This window comes from Quercus suber, unplaced genomic scaffold, assembly GCF_002906115.3.
Source record: "Quercus suber isolate HL8 unplaced genomic scaffold, Cork oak 2.0 scaffold_22, whole genome shotgun sequence".
Taxonomy (NCBI): domain Eukaryota; kingdom Viridiplantae; phylum Streptophyta; class Magnoliopsida; order Fagales; family Fagaceae; genus Quercus; species Quercus suber.
In genome coordinates, this window is record NW_027069487.1 from 1,103,581 (window position 1) to 1,122,125 (window position 18,545).

The window sequence follows — 18,545 nt, forward strand, 5'->3', positions numbered from 1 at the left end:
GTATTGTAAGATAAGAAAGAGAAGTTTAGACAAAGAAGAAACTTATGCACAGAAGGCTCTTAAGTTTAGATAATAAACTTAAGTTTAGATTGAGAAGTCAAATACCAATTTGAAAAAAAAAAATTTGGGGGGCAATCAATGTTTAGCTCCATTAGCTGCTTGTTGATGTTGGTTTTAGTAACAAAAACGAAATATTTTCATACCAATAGATATTGGTTTACTATTTCGGAATTAGGGCAATATACAATTATATAAATATATAATAAAAATATTATTGCTTATTACTATTGACCTAAAATTTAAATTGATAATAGAATAAATTTAAATTCTAATGAACTGAATTGGTGTATATCGTTTTTTTGTTTTTAAATGTAAAAATTGGTTAATTGCACACATCATACATTTGTCCTTACATATTGTATACCAACAGTCCACAGTCCACACCGATTGGTGATACGGGAAAAAAAAAAAATGGCACTTTTGTAAATAAATATGCCTGGAATGGTATCTGTAAGCAAGACACCTTCCAAGAAGTTTCATTCCAACTTAAAAATTGAAAAGTCTACCCTTCCCACGTGATTCCTTCTCTTTATTTCTGCTTTTTACTTTTCCTTTCCCAATTCTTTAACATTCCGTCTTCTTTTTCTTTCGTTTGTGCGTGAGAGAATGTATGGTGTGTTTTCCAATTTTAATTTGTTGATTGGAGCGAATCTATGTGTGAGAAAAGACAATGATTTAGTCAATTCCGCGTCGTCAAAAAGAAAAAAAAAAAAAAAAAAAGTCATTTTTTTCATTGTTTTCTACTCTTGGGACTTCCCTACTTTCAAGGCCTTCATTTCCATTCAAATATCGCTCTGCCAAAAAACTTGGAGCTTTGCTCCTTGTCTCTCGTAATTCTCATTTCATCACATCTTTCTTCTTCTCAATCTTCTGCTTGTAGATTCTAATGGCTTTCCAGATCAATCAAGGAGACTTCTTTTCTTCTTCCACTCGCCAGTGGGACTACGATGTTTTCTTGAGCTTTAGAGGTGAAGATACCCGCAATAGTTTTACTGGCCATTTATATCAAGATTTGTGTGACAACGGTTTCAATACCTTCATTGATAATGACCTCCAAAGAGGAGAAGAAATTTCAGTTGAACTTCTGAAAGCTATTAAATCATCAAGGATTTCAATTATCATATTCTCTCAAAACTACGCATTTTCAGCTTGGTGCTTGGATGAACTTGTCGAGATTCTTAACTGCAAGCAAAATGGACAGGTAGTTTTACCTGTTTTTTACAAAGTGGATCCATCTGAAGTACGTAAGCAAGAAGGTAATTTTAAAGTAGCACTAGCTAAACAAGAAATCAAGTTCAAGAATAACATAGAGAAGGTGCAAAAGTGGAGGGTAGCTCTATATGAAGCAGCTAATTTATCAGGATGGCATTATGAGAATGGGTATGTATCTAATAACTAATATTATGTGTTTTATGACTTTTAGACTTCTAATGGTTTTGTTACAACCACAGATTCCAAATATGAAAAAATAAAAAAATAAATCTATTATGATCATCTCTTCAATTACTGAGGCAGTTAGGTTAGAATAAATAGAAGAATTTAATCATACCAATTAAGAGTTTGTCTAACATATTTTGAGTTTTTCTCCCCCATTGGTAAGTTGTAAAAACATCCGATGAGCTCTAATCTCATGACCTCACCTTTCACCCACACTTGTGAGATGAAGTGTTGTTTGAATCAAGGCTCATCGACATAATCCTTTCAAAAACATTTCTCTAATTTTCTTAATCATTTCATTCAAAGTATTAAAAATGGGTTTTCAATAGGCTTGTAACCTCACCTAAGGTGAAGTTTTCATGTCCCTACTTGCCAAAAGCCTGAAACAATTTCTTACTAGGTAAAAAGAGAAAAAGAATGAATCAAAACCAAAGTTGTAAATAAAATATAGATTGTCGATTCAGTTTGTCTAAGAAACACAACATATATAAATACACACACACACCCCTTACGAAGACTTGTTAATGTTATAGTTTCTCCCACCAATTATTTTATTCATTTTTAAATGCAATTTTTTTTTTTTTTTGGGTCAAGTATGGAAATCCAAAATCTTATTCCACCCCAAAAAAAAACTAATATTAATGCTTTTTTTTTATACACAAAATAGAAATTCTACTCTAGTTTAATATAAGTGTATATATGTGTGAAGCTCCCTCTTGGAAACTTGAACCCCGGTCCTTACCCCCCATACCTCACAAGCACTTATACTTGTAGAGTGACTATCGCACCAAGGGTGTGTGGTGGTATTGCTGCTTCTCAAATCCTTGAATTATGTCCTTTAATTTAATTGATAATATGTCAAGTGTAGGTTTTAATGCACAAAACTAGACATCTTGATTCTTATATTTTAATATTCATATTTTTAACTAGTCCAACTTATTTAATGTCTCGTATGTTTTATTGCAGTGGCCCTGAATATAAATTCATCCAACAAATTATTGAATATATATCATATACTGAATTAAATGGCAAACAGTTATTTGTTGTTAAATACCCTGTTGGAGTAAATTCTCGTGCCAAGGCCATAGAATCGCTTTTAGATATTAAGGTAAATGATGTTCGGATGGTAGGGATTCATGGTCTTGGGGGAATAGGTAAAACAACTATTGCAAAAGCTGTGTATAATATAATTGCTGAGCATTTTGAAGGAAGTTGCTTTTTAGAGAATGTTAGAGAAAATTCTGGAACAAATAATGGCATAATGCAATTACAAGAGAATCTCCTTTTTAATATCTTAAGGGGCAAACATTTGAAGGTGGAGAGTGTAGCCCATGGAACCAATATGATAAGGAAAAGGCTACAAAGTAAAAGGGTTCTTTTAATTCTTGATGACGTGGATAAATCAAAACAAATTGAAAATCTGTTTGGAAATTTTGATTGGTTTGTTTTAGGAAGTAGAGTCCTTATAACAACAAGGGACGCACACTTGCTAGCTACTCTTAAAGTTTATGCAACTTACAAGGTGAAGGAATTGGCCGAACATGAAGCTCTTGAACTCTTTAATCAACATGCCTTCCAAGGAAATAAACATGAGAAAGATTATTTTGAACTTGCAAACCAAGTCATCCAATATGCCAAAGGCCTACCCTTAGCTTTAGCAATAATAGGTTCTGATTTGTGTGGAAGACCAAAATCTGAATGGGAAAGTGCAATACAGCAATATAGAAAAATTCCTAAAGGAGATATTCATAAAATACTGAAAGTAAGTTATGATGGATTGGAAGAAACAGAAAAGGATATTTTCCTCGATATTGCATGTTTCTTCAAGGGAAGGAACAATGATAATGTTGTAAATATATTAAATACTCGCAATTTATGTCCAAGAGTTGGTATTTCAAACCTTGTTAATAAATGTCTAATAACTATTGGTCTCGGTGACATATTGGGGATGCATGACTTGGTACAACAAATGGGTAGGGAAATTGTTCAGCAAGAATCACCAGAACTCAAAAAGCATAGTAGGTTATGGCATTATGAAGATGCTCTTGAAGTACTAACTGGAAGTAAGGTATAACTTCTTCTTTTTTTAGTTTTTCATTAGGTAGGAGTAATAAGTTTTTTTTTTTTTCCCCTTTGCTATTTTTTTCTTTTTAACATTATATAAAATATAAATTTAATAGTATAATTTTTGCACAAAATTTTAAGATTATTATAGTTTTGGCAAATTCTATTGTGTTATATGTTTCACTTAATTCCTTTTCCAAATAGGGGTCAGACAAAATTCGAGGTATAATGCTACATTCGCCTAATCCAATACCAATGCAACTACATGCTAAAGCTTTCAAAAAGATGGAAAATCTTAAATTTCTTATGGTTAGAAATGTACTCATTTCTGAAGAACTTAAACATCTCCCCAATGGATTAAAGTTACTTGAATGGGACCAATATCCTTTTTCCTTGCCATCCAATTATTGTCCTCAACAACTTGTTGAACTTGAGATGCCGAGAAGTAGTTGCATTAGATTGGAGAAGCTATTCAAGCAGGTATGAGCATTAGTATTGATGAATTTTGATTTCTTTAAATGTTATTTCTAAAATTTTGTCGAAGAACAATTTTTTATTTACTTTTTTTCTTTGTAGGGGTTCCTTTTTGAAAATTTGAATAGTATCAATTTGAGAGAGAATTTAACCATTACAAAATTACCTGATTTGTGCACCCCAAACTTAGAGATATTGGACATGGCTGGTTGTGAAAATTTAATTGAGGTTCATGAGGCCATTGGATCACTTTATAAGCTTAAAAGGTGGGAGCTAATGGATTGCAAAAAACTTAAAATTCTTCCTAGCACCCTTAGGTTGAAATCTCTTGAATATTTTTGTATATCTCGCTGCGTAAGCCTTGAAAATTTTCCCAATATTCACCCAGAAATGGAATGTAACTTTTTAGGTTTTAGTGATAGTAATATTAGAGAATGGCCTTTATCACTGGGGTATCTCATTAGTGGGCTTACGATGTTAAGCCTAGATGATTGTCGAAACCTTGGTGATTTTCTCGTTAGCTTTTCGAGATATGAGTTTACAAACTTGAGACAACTGCAAGTCCAGAACTGTGACGGAAAGATAATTGAATCACATATTTTGACAAGGCCCAAATCCTTCCCCTCATTGATATATCTATGTCTAAGTGATTCTAATATTGTTACAATCCCGAGAAGTATTAGTAGATTTCCTAGATTACGAGAACTTTTCGTGCGCAATTGCAAGAAGCTTCGAGAAATTTCAAGGCTTCCACAGTCTATAAGACTTGTGTGTGCAACAAATTGCATGTCTTTGGATCTACCATCATCATGTAGATTATTAAATCAGGTGAGTTCTCTCTATATTAATAATCAGGTGATATATATATATATATATATCACGAGAATCTCTAAATTTTAATTTCTTGTATTGGCTAAATGCAGTTTGGAGAAATATTCATGGATCCCAACTTTTGTGAGTACTTTGAATCTGAATCTGAATCATTTGACGGTAGTTGTCAACTTATACTGCCAAGAGTTCCAAAGGGGTTCAAATTGAACCATCAGAGTGATGGAAATTCTGTATCATTCTGGGTTGGTAGTGAATTTGAAAAATTAGTTCTCTGTTTTGCTTTCCAATCGGTGTTGGCAGAAGTTGCGGAAGCAACTTGTTTTGTTGTTTCCGCCGATGGTTTTTCAAAAAAAATAGAAATGATTTTGGATGATCTAGAAGGAGGTTCTGAGCATCTGTGCGTAAGTCCTATAGATCTTTGGGAATGGGAAGAATCAAATCCATCTGAAGAGAATCTCCTTACGATTGAAGTTAAAATCAATTACGATGGAATAATCCCTTCTTCTGATGATGATTCCAAAATTACATGGTTGGGAGTCCATGTAGGCTGCATCTGCCATGGTTGTGGGTCTTCCTATGTCTCTGATGACATCGTTTCTGTCTCTGATGACATCGATCACCATTCTTTTCCATCTGATGGGGGGCTTCAATTGGACACCAACTCACTCAAGTTTCACCCAGGTTGGGGATTTAGTGACGTGATGGATGATCTAGGTTCATCTTCAAGGGCCTGGAGTTGTGATGACACTGAGCTACAACCTTTGCCGGCTGTTTTCTCCACTTCTAATTGTTCAGATTTAGATCATGGGGTTTTAAACAGTGGAGGGGCTTCAGGGCTTTTGATCGAGCCAAACTCAGGTTTAGCTGGGTCATATTTGGGATTTGAAGGATTTGAATCAACATTTCATGGTGATGTGCACGATTTGGATTCATCATCATTTGCCTATCCCTTTGCAAGCATTGGATATCATGACTCAAATGCTAGTAGAGATGGTTGCCCTCCCCCAGTCCTTGATGACATTGAGCACCATTCTTTGCCATCTGATGTGCTTCCAGTGGATACCAAAAATGGGTCTGAATTAGGCTTGGGTTGGCAAGATTTGGGATTTAGTGATGGGTTTGATCTGGGTTCCTCTTCAGTGGCCCATGCCTTTGACAGCAATGAGCTACAACCTTAGCCGGCTGTTTTCTCCATTTCTTATGGTTCAGATTTAGATCATGGGGTTTTAAACAGTGGAGGGGTTTCAGGGCTTTTGATCGAACCAAACTCAGGTTTAGCTGGGTCATATTTGGGATTTGAAAGATTTGAATCAACATTTCATGGTGATGTGCACGATTTGGATTCATCATCATTTGCAAGCATTGGATATAATGACTCAGATGTAGGGAGAACATTGGCTCCTTTGGTTCCTGAAGGCACCACCATTCACCATTCCTTGTCAGTGCTTCCAGTGAATACCACAAATGGGTCCGAATTAGGCTTGGGTCGGCTAGATTTGGGATTTAGTGATGGGTTTGATCCGGGTTCATCTTCAATGGCCCATGCCTTTGACAACAATGATTCCAACTTCAATCCGTTCCCACCATCAAAGAAGACAAGAACATCTTGATCACACTTCAGCGAATTATACTCCCAAGGTATGCCTGCTTTAGTTGCATTACTGGATTCACACCTTTGACTGCCTTTATCATTCATAGGATTGTTTCTCAAGTATTTATAGGGAAATTAAGCTGCTGGGCTTTGTATTTCTTAGTTATAAAATAAGTATTTATTTTATTTTATTTTAATGCAATTGCTGTTGAACTAATTGGTTTTGGTAGGTCCAAGATCCATCGAGCCAATTGTCAATGTTTTATTGTTAATTTCTAAAAAATAATTTTGTTTGATTAATTTTGCCTATCTTGTGGGTTTTAAATTTTGTTATTGTTAATTGTCATAGGTGTCTCTTGACTTTTATTGATTCACTGAATAATATTACTTAGATTTTTCATTGTTTTATTGACAACTAAACAAGAACGCATCAAACATATTACCAAGAGAAATAAAAATCAACTTTGCACTAGACTATGGATTCAGAATCCTTGAGTATCCTTCCTTTCACAAAGAGGCTATGGCAGCAAGTTAAGTCATAGTGTCTAATATAGTCCTAGGCATATGATTGTTCTTTGAGGGTAAAAATAAGTTGAAGGCCAAAAGTTTTAAAGCCCCCCAAAAAAATTGCTAGGTCTGCAGTGGTTTATTATGTTTGACTTGAAAGAAATGCCAATGTATTCTGCAGCAATGTCAAGTCTGAGGAGGCATTACCTCGGTTGAGTTTGCCAAAATTGAGGGTTTTAGTTTGATTCTTTGGAAGTTTAGTTGCAGCTTTTATTTAGTATCCTGCTTGCTCTGTTTTTGTTGTTAGGTGTTACCGCTTTTAGATACTGGTGTTTGCTGTTTGTATAGTTTGTTTCTTTAATAATTCATTTGTTCATAAAATAATAATAATCTATGTTTTTATCTGAGGACCTCAACCTTTTTCACATACTTATTTTCAACATTGCTAAACAAAGAACAAACTACAAAGAAAGTGTGAATTCAAACCTGAATTCCGTTGCAGCCAAATGTGAATGTTCTAAATAAAGTAACTATTTCTTTTTTATTGATTGCATGGCTCATATGGTTACTGCGTTTTTCCATTTACTGCTTTTTTTTTCTTTAATGTGGTTTAATTATTAAGAACTTCTAGATTTGGATGAAAAATGTAAGAAAATGCAACGTTTGAGAAGTTTCTATGCACTATGCATTCCTCTTTTTTCCCCTAATTGGGGGTCAGTTTGTATATTTTCTTTCTACTTATTTTTAAGATATTAAATTTACTGTAAAACAGATTTAGATTTTTCAAGTTCAACTCTCAGATATGAAAATGCTTTAGATCTATCCAGCCAAGCTAAAATCATGTAATGGTTAGTGTAGTAAAATGTTGAAAAGTCCTATTAGTCTAAAGGTTTATCTGTATTGATTCTTTTTTACTTTTTAGGTGTTTGCAGGAATTCAAAACCTCTGAGGTAAGACCATGGAAATTTTATTTTGTGGATCTCCTCCTTTAGTGATCAATGTTTTGGTGAATATTCTTGGATGGGAGGATCATACAAGGTCGATGAGTTAAATTGCAAGCTTGTCATAATAGTTAAGTGGTACTGAACTCTCTCATTTTCTTTGAAAATATAATAAACCAATTTCCCCTTCCATTCATTTTCTTAAAAAATACATAATCTTTTTTTCTTTTTTCTTTTTTTTTTTTTTTTTTTTTTTNTCTATCCAGCCAACCTAAATCATGTAATGGTTAGTGTGGTAAAATCTCGAAAGGTCCTATTAGTCAAAAGGTTTATCTTTGTTGTTTCTTTTTACTTTTTAGGATTGAAGTTGGAAGCTCGAAAATGTGTTAAAACACAAGAGCTTGTTTAAACTCCCAATTAAAATAACGGCTAGATTGATTTTACTCTAACTTATCTAAGTGTGGAACAAGAGTAAATGAATCGCAATCAACTGATACTACTCTAGTACATAAACATGAACTACAAACAATAAAAGTAAAGCACAAGAGTAAGGAAAGGGAGATGCAACCATAATAAAAGTAAAGCACAAGAGTAAGGGAACAGAGATGCAACCATAATAAAAGTAAAGCACATTATTTTGTTTTTGTTTTTGTTTTTTGTTTTTAGTAGATTTGCATCTTAATGTATTAAAAAAAATGATTTTGTGTATTTATAATTTGTTAATACTATATGGATGCCTATTTTGAGTTTTTTTTTTTTTTTTTTTTTGCTTATACTCTGGCCTCCTCGAACTTAAAATCTTGGGTCAGTCCTGATTCAATTTCAATGTGATGTCATGAACCGTGTAGTTGTTTATATATTATGTTTTATTAAAAGAAGTTCATATTATGTCAAAGTAATCTTTGAATGTTTGGAACTTGGTGCTGACGTGCGTGATGTGATTAGTTTGGAAAGTGCGTAACAACCATATTTTAGAGAAGGGAATGAGATCTATTGAGAAATTTAAGTCCTTGCTACTATTTGATTTGCCTATACTTCTTCAAGTACTGTGAACATAGTGTAATTCCTTTCATTAGCAATAAAATCAATGGATACGGGTGTATGTAAATAAATATATATATTTGACACACGTTAACAGTATCTTCTTTTTATTATAAGCATCTTATCAACTCTCTAAATTTCTCTTTTTAATGCAACTTTGGTATTTAGATTATTTATTGTGAGGTTTTGGAAAAGCTCGAACAAGTCCAGCTGCCAAGGAACAATGATAATTTTGAGATGGATGTGAAAATTAGTCCAAAGATTAACAAAGGTATACCTGGTCTTTTGTAGAATTTCATGTGATAAAATATATCCGAAGTCTTTCATCTTTTGAGTGATATTATTGGATGAGTGAAACATCTATTACATATCTTGCTTAATTGATCCTTAAGTATCCTCTTTGAAAATTATTTTGAATAAGTATGCTTCTAAACCAATTCATTTAAAGATATGTTTAAAACTATTTGTCTGGTTTTGAAAAAAAAAAAGTTTTTTCTTGAATAATCCTATTCTAATTACTATTTAAGAGGGTTGGGGGGGTGGGGCTGCAGTTAAAAGATTTGTACACTCTAGTATTCTTTTGGATGAGTAGAATGCTCAATCAATCCCTAGGTGAGGGGTTGCCAGGTAAATTCCTAGGCATTGTTTAAATCAATATGACTAGCTCAGATGTTCTTATGGTTGAGATATGGTGCTTAGAACCATAGTTTTCAGAACCGGACCGGACCGGGAGATCGGACCGTGAAAACCGTGAACCGTGATGAAAATAAGTTTTTTAAGCATAAAGAATTGGGCATATGTGACAATTCCATGAACCCCTAAAACCGAGGTTGGACCGTACGAACCGATCAAGAACCGTGCGGTCCAACCCCTTAGCAATATATATATATATATATTTTTTTTTATATAAAAACAACTTAACACAATTTTATTTTACTTAGGCTCCGTTTGGTAGGAGGGAATGGAATGGAATAAAAAGAATAATTTTAGAATATTCTTCCCTTCTCTTGTTTGGGAGTTTTAAAGGAGGGAATGGAAAGTCCATTCCCTTGTTTGGAAGTTTAAGTGGGAGGGAATAGAATGAGTAGGAGGGAATACTCATTCCTCTCTATTCTCTTAAAACCTCAAATTTTCATTCCCCCCGAAATTGGAAGGAATGGGAGGGAATTGAATTAGATTTAATGATTTTTTTACTAAAACTCCCAAAATACCCCTATATATTCAACCCTTTATTTTAAAATAGGGGTCTAATAGTAATATTGTCGTAAAATGATTTCATTCCATTCCCTCCATGTTGCTCCCAAATAGGATTACTTACATTTTATTCATTTTCATTCCTTTCCATTTCTTTATTTTAAAACATCCAATTAAGGTTACTTAATTCCATTCCATTCTTTTCCCTTACTTAAATACATTTCATTCCATTCCTTTTCTTTCTATTCCCTTATGATTATCTCATTCCATTCCATTCCATTCACTTATGAACTCCCAAGCGGAGCCTTAATTAAATTATCCATCTCTTACAAGGAATAAAAAAAAAATTATAATTAAAATCCTTCAAAAATATTCAACTTTACTTCAAAAATTAATCATAAATTTTAATGTTTTCATGGATATTATTTTATTTTATTAACTTTCTTATTTAATTATTAAATATATACTTGAAAATCATTAAATTTTCCTCACATATATAGATATATTAGTCAATTTTACTAGTTTTATAAATTTAATATCTATACGTAGTTCAATCTTAGTTCGACCTCAAAAATCTTGAACCTTTCTCTTTTACGATTCGAACGGTCCGAGTCTGAAAATCTTGCTTAGAATACTCGCATCAGCCTCCTTAAAATAACATTTCGTCTATTTTTTAGCGAAACTCAAGGAAAATAGTCACGTAACAGTTGTAGGGTGCCCTTGCTACAACCGGCGTTGCATTGTTCCTCGCTAGACAATAAAAAATGAGAAATAGTTCATTTTTTTCTCATTCTCTGCCTCTCTCTCTCTCCGCTCACAGTAAACTTTGGCACTCTCGATTTAGCGCCATTTTCCGCAAGGAGGAGTTGGTCGATCTCACCGGTGCAAGGAAGAGGTTTTTGAACAGCATAGATTGAAACCCACTGACTCAGGTATGATGCCTTTCTCTCTCTCTTCTCCAAATTTTATTGCTTTGTGCTTTGATCGATTTTTTCCCAATATGCTTGATGATGGGTATGATGCCCAGTGGAGTGTGGGTTTGTTTGTGTCTATGGGTTTGTGCGCCTGGTGGGCTGCGGGAATGAGGTGTGGGTGTGCTCAGAACAGGAGTTAGCTTCAATTATTATGACTTATGTTATGTTAATCTTGAATTAGAGTATCTGTTTCAGTAGCTAAGATGTGATTTGTTGCTCAAAGTTATCATTTTTCTTTACCCATTTTCTCATCTGATTAGAGTATGTGTTTCGGTAGATTCTATTGTACTTTCTTTTTTTTTATATATTCATTCTTCTCTGCTCAGATCTTGGAAGGTAAAAATTTCTAATGCTCAATCATCTGCACCAAATCAAATACTCTCTTGGATCTGTATTTCCAGACTTAAGTAAAGAACAGTCAATGAGGATAAAATAGAATACTACAACTCACTTTCTTGTAGGTGTGAATTGACATGGATGACTTTTGAGTGTTTTGATACTTGGTAATGATGTATAACATGAATAGATATCATACTCTATGCTCTGTTTGATGACTGGTAAATGAAGGAGTCAAAGTAAAGGTGAACAAAAGGAAAAGGAAGGAAAAATAGTGCCATGTAGGAAGAAGAGCTTCAACTAAAAAGCTCTTTAGTGTTTTTGAGTGTTTGGTTAAAGTCTCTTTTCAATTCATTGAAATGCAGGATGAGCATAGTCATAAGCTTTGTACTTTCTTCTATCAAAAAAAAAAAAAAGCTTCGTACTTTCTGTTCTTTGTAAAAACCTACCAAACAATATTGCTAGTCTGAATCCTGAAGGTGCACAATATTGCTAGATTACTTCTTTCTTTCTTTTTTTTTTTGAAAAAAGCTCAGAAAACTTGGTGGTTTATAGGTTTCCGTCCAAAATAAATGAGGTAATATGATTTTTGGGGGGTTAATATAATGTGGATTTTCACTCTCTAGTTTTTGGATTCAATCTTTTTCTGTTGATAATGTATTTCAATCTTTTATATCTCTTTTTTATTATTGCTTATTTAGTTATTCATAGCAATAGAGGAGAGCAATCCAGTTTTCTTCTTCATTGTTTGCTCATATTTGCAGTGTTTGCGGTTTTACCTTTTATATGTCCATTTTTGTTTTTAAGGTAGGGAATCAATAATTTAGTATAACTCTGCTTGTGTCTGTGCTTAGTATTATATACTTTGTTCACAGTCTGTTCCAAACACAGAAAAAGAAGAGTAGCAGTAGGTTGGTGGCCATTCTGAAATTTAGTCACTTTATTTGTATGAAGAGGGGTCTAACATGAATAATGAATTTATGATGGACTCTCCACAAGATGAAGTGCGTACCCAACAGTCTCCATCTTAAGTTCAAATGGAATCCATTACTAAGAAGACACAACGGGGTGGTAATTTCATTGTAGAAGAAGATTGTTTCATTGTGTCGGCATGGCTCAATATTTCATTAGATGCAGTGCAAGGGAATGAACAAAAACACAAAACATATTGGAACAGAGTTTTGGAGTTCTTCAATAAAGAGAAGACATTTGCATTTCCTCGTAATGCAAACTCTCTAATGAATCATTGGTCAACAATTCAACTCCATACTAATAAGTTTGTTGGGTTCTTAGCTTCAACTGAGATGGCCAATCCAAGTGGTGTGAATGAGCAAAACAAGGTAAGATAAATTGCTAGGTCTGCAGTGGTTTATTATGTTTGGCTTGAAAGAAATGCTTATGTATTCTACAATAATGTCATCTCTGAAAAGGCTAGCCATGGTTGAGTTTGCCATAATTGAGGGTTTTAGTTTTAATCTTTGTAAGTTTAGTAGCAGCTTTTATTTAGTTTCCTGCTTGCTCTGTTTTTTTTGTTAGGTGTTACAGCTTTTAGATACTGGTGTTTGCTGTTTGTATAGTTTGTTTCTTTAATAAATTCATTTGTTCATGATAATAATAATAATCCATGATTTTTCAATCTAGACCATTTTCGCATACTTACTTTCTACATTGCCAAACAAAGAACAAACTACAAAGAAAGTGTGAATTCAAACCTGAATTACAAAGAAAGTGTGAATTCAAACCTGAATTCTGTTGCTGCCAAACATTAATGTTACAACTAAAGTAACTTTTTTTTTTTTTGTTGATTGCATTGCTCATATGGTTACTGTGTTTTTCCATTTCCTGCTTTTTTTTTTTCTTTAATGTGGTAACTATTGTGAACTTCTAGATTTGGATGGAAAATGTAAGAATGTGCAATGTTTGAGTAGTTTCTATGCGCTATGCAATTGCAATCCTATCCTCTTTTTTTCCCCTAGTTAGGGGTCAATTCATATATTTTCTTTCTGCTTATTGTTAAGATATTAAATTTACTGTAAACCAGATTTAGGATTTTTAAGTTTATCTCTCGGAGATGAAAATGCTTTACATATATCCAGCCAAGCTGAATCATGTAATGGTTAGTGTGGTAAAATGTTGAAAGGTCTTATTAGTCTGAAGGTTTATCTTTGTTGTTTCCTTTTACTTCTTAGGTTTGAAGTGTTTACAGGAATTCAAAACCTCTGAGGTAAGACCATGGAAATATTATTTTGTAGAACTCCTTCTTTAGTGATCGATGTTTTGGTGAATATTCTTGGATGGGAGGATGGTATAGAGTTGATGAGTTAAATTGCAACCTTTTCATAATAGTTCAGTGGTATTGAACTCTCTTGTTTTCTTTGAAAATATCTTAAACCAATTTCCCCATTCGTTCAATTGCTTAAAAAATACATAATCATTTTAGCTTCAAGAGCTAAAATGGGAGGTAAAGAGTAGACTCCTTTGCAATGGCATGTACTAATTTTTATTTTATTTTATTTTATTTTATTTGCTATCACTTATGATTTAGAGATTTAATTAAATAGTTTTTATACAAATTAATTTTTTCAAATCTTTATTCTTTTTGTCTAGGAATGTGGAGCAATCAATAAAGGGCTAGATCCTATGTCAAGGTCATCAAGAGGTACTCTCTACAGTTAAAAAGGTAGGTAATTCATTTAAATACTTTTGAAAAGGCATCTTTGAAAGTGCACCTCGCTCTTAATGTTCTAAAAAGTAAATAAAATTTTTGGATCACATATTAAGATAATGAGAAATGAGTTGATTGTTAATCAAAATGACAATATTTGGTTAGTTTTGTTGACAAAAAACAAACAGGTGTTTGTTGATCTTTTGGTTTTGTTTAATACTAAGTGATTTGCACTTGAAAAGATTTTGAAGACTATTCAAACAGCTAAACAATAATTTTAGAGGTTCTAAAAGCTGCAAATTTGGAATGGGCTGCCAAAGGAAGGTATCTGCAGTTGAGAAGAATTGGGATTACAGAGTTTGTTCATAAGACTACCCAGGCAGCAAAACCAATAAGGAGTGTTTAATTAGGATAAGTAGTTAAAGATTGGCTTATTCATTTATTTAGTTTATTTGATTTGCTTTAATATGCATTAGAACATGTTTCCTGATCATAATAGTTAAGGTTTTTTTTCCTAGGTAAATTGGGGAGGGGGTTGGAACCCCAATACTAGACATCATAAGAGGTGTTGGAACCACTAGAGTTTCCCTTCAACCCCTTGGATTTGTGATTGATCATGTAATATCTGCTGTCCCAAAACCTTTGGTTGGGTCTGTGAGAAAATAGTATTTTTATATGATTGGTTGAGGTGTAAATTTTAGAAACGTAATTTAAAATTATGCGTTTTTATTTACTTGTTACTTTTTTAATTAGGAATGAATTAATGAGGATGGACAGGGCCACAACTTCGTCATTGTTGGGATCGCAACTGTACTTGCTGATAAAATTTCTTAATCCCTTAAGTTCATTTTCGGGCTTAAAAATGATCTTTCTATCTTTTAGGTTCATCTGATTGGCCAGGGCCACAACTTCTGTTCGCATCTGATTGGCCATTCTCTAAAGCTCAAACTAAATTCTCAAAGTAGTTCCGAGTCATGTAGCCATCAGTATACAATATTATAACTGATTCGGAAGTACATGGAAATTGATTTGGCCCCATGATCAGTCAGGTCTCTTTACGATCAAGAGAGACTGTTGGCTTCTCCATAATGAATACTTGGATGGAAGGAGCATAATTCAAAGATATAGTTCTCAATTGTGGGCTTTCCTGTGAAAGATTTAACTCCCTTTCAAAGCCATTATTTTTCCTATGTTCTCAATTGATGTTTCTTGCCTTTATGTGCTACAGAAGAGTAATGCCTAGACCACCTATTTAATGCCTATGACTTAGCTCGTGCAATGTGTTTCACATCACCACTCACCATTAGAACTTAGGTCCTAGAGCCAAAGTCAAGTCAAAATTAAGTTTCTTCTTATCTGGAAAGAGTGTATCAGTCACAAGACCAGTGCAGTCACTTCACTGTCATCTTTGCCAACACTCTTTGGGCTATTTTAATACGTAGAAACAAAGTAGTGCATGAGGGTACAACTGTTAATGATAGCTTCTAAAGTCCCAAGTCATAGTGCCTAACTTTCTTCTGTTTGAAGGGATGCAGCAACACATGGGAAGTGGACACTGCATTTAAACCACCTGATGTACTCTTCAGCAGTTTTTCTTGGAAGTATAGCACATGATCAGATATTGGTGGTGTGGATCTCTCTCTCTTTTCATTATATGTCTATATGATGCTGTAAAACCTATAGAGAATTTGGTAGATAAAATTATTGTTGGATGCTTAAGGCTACCTAGTACATATGCATTTGTAATCGCTTTAAAAGCAGGCCAAAAGAACACCCTAGGAATTTGCAATTGATTGTGCAATAGAAGTTGTAAGCAACACATGCTTTATAATTGGGATTTCAGGTTATTGTGTTATTCGTTGCATCTAGATAGCTTTCAAATTTTTTGTAATGTTTCTGACGCAGGACAACCAGAACAAGACTGAAATAACGGAAAAATAAAAGATATGACCTAGAAGTCAACACCTAGACCTTGCTTGAAGTTAGCACCAAGCAGGAAACCACTAGGAGTCAGCACCTAGGGTAGACCTAGAGTCAGCACCAAACCAAAGAAAGACCAAACGGCCATTTTTTTTTCATTCATCAAAATATCAACTATCTCCTCAAGGAGTACAATAGGTTGCTTATAAAGGATTGCTAAACCTTAGTTCTAATTGGCTAGAAAACCCTAATTGCCTTATTACAAAAATAACCTTACTTCTAAATTAAAATACTAAAAGCCCAATAAACTACTAGGACCTAAAACATAAAAATACGATTGACTTGCAAACATAAATAATATTAAATAATAATTTTCTTGCATCTCCCGCATCAGTTTCTTTAGATGATGTGGACACTGTAACTGGACCTTATAAATTACCGATTTTTTCATCAAATTTCATATGATCTTTACTAGTTTGTCTTTTCAAATGGTATTAATATGGGTCATTTATCTCTTGTTGATCCTTTGCACATAAATTTATGTATAACCCAATTAACTGCCAGGAGTTCCAGAAATATTAGGTGGAGGCAATGCTGAAAGTCTTAATTTGGAGCTGCATTATGGGGAATTTATCTTGTAGCAACTAAAGTGATGATTGGTGGTACCTAGTGATTTAATGGGGTCTTTGGAGCAAAAGATGTATGGATCACTTGTAATATGAGGTCAGTCAGTTTTGGGATTTTCATGTACATGTCTGATGTCACTAGAGAATATGGATCAATTGATTGATTTTACAGATATATGGAAACTGCAATGTGGGTTGGTATAGTTTTTGGAAATCGCCAAACTGGAATTTGAATGCACTTGGAATGTGGGTTGGTATGTTTCTAATTGATGAGCTTTTTCTCTCTTCATCCATAAGTGATTTGGTTATTGCTTTTGGAGTTGTGTGAGCATTACTGCAATGTAAAACACTATATAGTGATTATGAATCCATATGACATTCAAACATTTCCTTAATTATATTTAAATGACGTAATTTTTTATATTAGTAAGTTATACATGCACTTTGTGGGTTGTCCACTCATCTTGTGGGAGGAAATAGTGTAATTTGAGTTAAAGCGGATTGGCTCGAGTTGTGAATTTCTTAAATCTATATCTGAATTGTTTTTCTTCTCCCTTTAGAATCTAGCTATAATATCAAGGCCTTTGTGAAATGACATTGGTTTATCATACCTTGGTTCTGTTTTTAGGCAAGAAGACATGGATGGAAAATAGCCTTACTATTGAACACGAGGGATTGCTGGTAATGGTGAGCAAAAGAGCCATGATTTTGGTTACACTTGATTGGGCAGAATAGAACACTTGATTGGGCGGAATGGAAGCATTGTTCTGATGTAAATTGTTGTTTACAATAATATGTTCCTGAATTGATCCTACTACAACAGCTAAGGGCTCCAGATCAGAGCCACCTATAGTCTAAAGCATTAAAATGGTTCCTCTCCTTTTTGGATAAATAATAATATAAACTTCAGCTCAACATAAATCTGAATTCAGGTAGCCTTTGAAATGCAAGCTGCTCTTCAAGTATCCAAGACAGAAGAAGATGAAAAGAAAACAATCCATATTATGAATCATCATCGTATTCCTTGGCCACCTCTTCAGCAATAGGCTCAAGCCTTGGTGAATTGGAAGGCTTCTTCTGAAGGTAAATAATGGGAGCAGGGGCCTCAACCCAAGAATTCAAGTTTGTGATCTCCTTAGCCATTGAAGCTTGATATTAAGAGAAACAAATTCTATAAATAAATTCTGTAGATGATTTTTTTTTTCTCTTGTATCTAAAGAAAGATGAAAGAGATGGGATTTCTTTAAAATAGTTCTTGGAGGCTTTGAATAACGCAGAGCACAAGAATTTGAGTGGTGAATATGAACGTGGAGGCACATATTAATATAGGAAGCGGAGGAAAGTGCAAAAGAAACTATATATATATATATATATAAGGAAGAAACAAAGAAAGTTCTGAGTTATAGTTAATTGATGCTAGTGCGCAGTTCCATGTGGACAATGTTGAAAAAAATGAAAATGGCTTGGAACAGAGGAAAGTTCGCATCATGATAGAATAAGCCACTGAACATTCCCCACAGCAAAGATAAACCTACAAAATTGAGAGTTTTTTGCCAGAGCGATATTTGAATGGAAATGAAGTCCTTGAAAGTAAAGGAAGTCCCACTTCCACGAAGATTCCTCGAAATGAAGGCCTTTCGAACAGACAGGCTATTTCATTTTTCAAAAAGTGAATGACAAAGCAATGAATAATCAGACTTTTTTGACAACGCACATTTTGGGAAAGGAAAAGTAAAAAAAAGTAGAAATGAAACTTGTCGGAAGATGCTTTGCTTACCAATACCATCCCATGCATATTTATTTACAAAAGTGCCATTTAATTTTTCCTTGTGTTGCAAATTGAAATTTTGGTAATTTCAATTGGTAATTTACAAAATTCAGGTG

At 33.7% G+C, this 18,545-nt stretch overlaps 1 protein-coding gene and 1 non-coding gene across 8 annotated transcripts; both read left to right on the forward strand.

Moving 5' to 3' along the window:
• Positions 1-715: 715 nt before the first annotated feature.
• On the forward strand, positions 716-8,130 carry LOC112036521 (disease resistance protein RPV1-like). 2 transcript variants are annotated; one of them, XM_065764553.1, is made up of 6 exons: positions 716-1,440; positions 2,464-3,565; positions 3,766-4,041; positions 4,138-4,863; positions 4,959-6,504; positions 7,887-8,130. In XM_065764553.1, the coding sequence occupies exons 1-5, from the start codon at positions 947-949 to the stop codon at positions 6,042-6,044; spliced, it is 3,684 nt and encodes a 1,227-aa protein (XP_065620625.1). In that variant the 5' UTR covers positions 716-946; the 3' UTR covers positions 6,045-6,504; positions 7,887-8,130. The 2 variants fall into 2 exon arrangements, with proteins under 2 accessions (XP_065620625.1, XP_065620628.1); XM_065764556.1 differs by having other exon boundaries at positions 7,897-8,130.
• A 564-nt stretch (positions 8,131-8,694) lies between these two features.
• LOC112022713 (uncharacterized) lies at positions 8,695-17,912 on the forward strand. 6 transcript variants are annotated; one of them, XR_010625426.1, is made up of 8 exons: positions 8,695-9,217; positions 10,961-11,072; positions 12,326-12,790; positions 14,058-14,130; positions 15,643-15,742; positions 16,609-16,758; positions 16,834-16,915; positions 17,290-17,912. It is a non-coding gene; the product is annotated as an uncharacterized LOC112022713 (transcript). The 6 variants fall into 6 exon arrangements; XR_010625422.1 differs by having other exon boundaries at positions 8,696-9,217; positions 12,305-12,790; positions 16,600-16,758; XR_010625425.1 differs by having other exon boundaries at positions 8,696-9,217; positions 15,651-15,742; positions 16,600-16,758.
• The last annotated feature ends 633 nt before the right edge of the window (positions 17,913-18,545 follow it).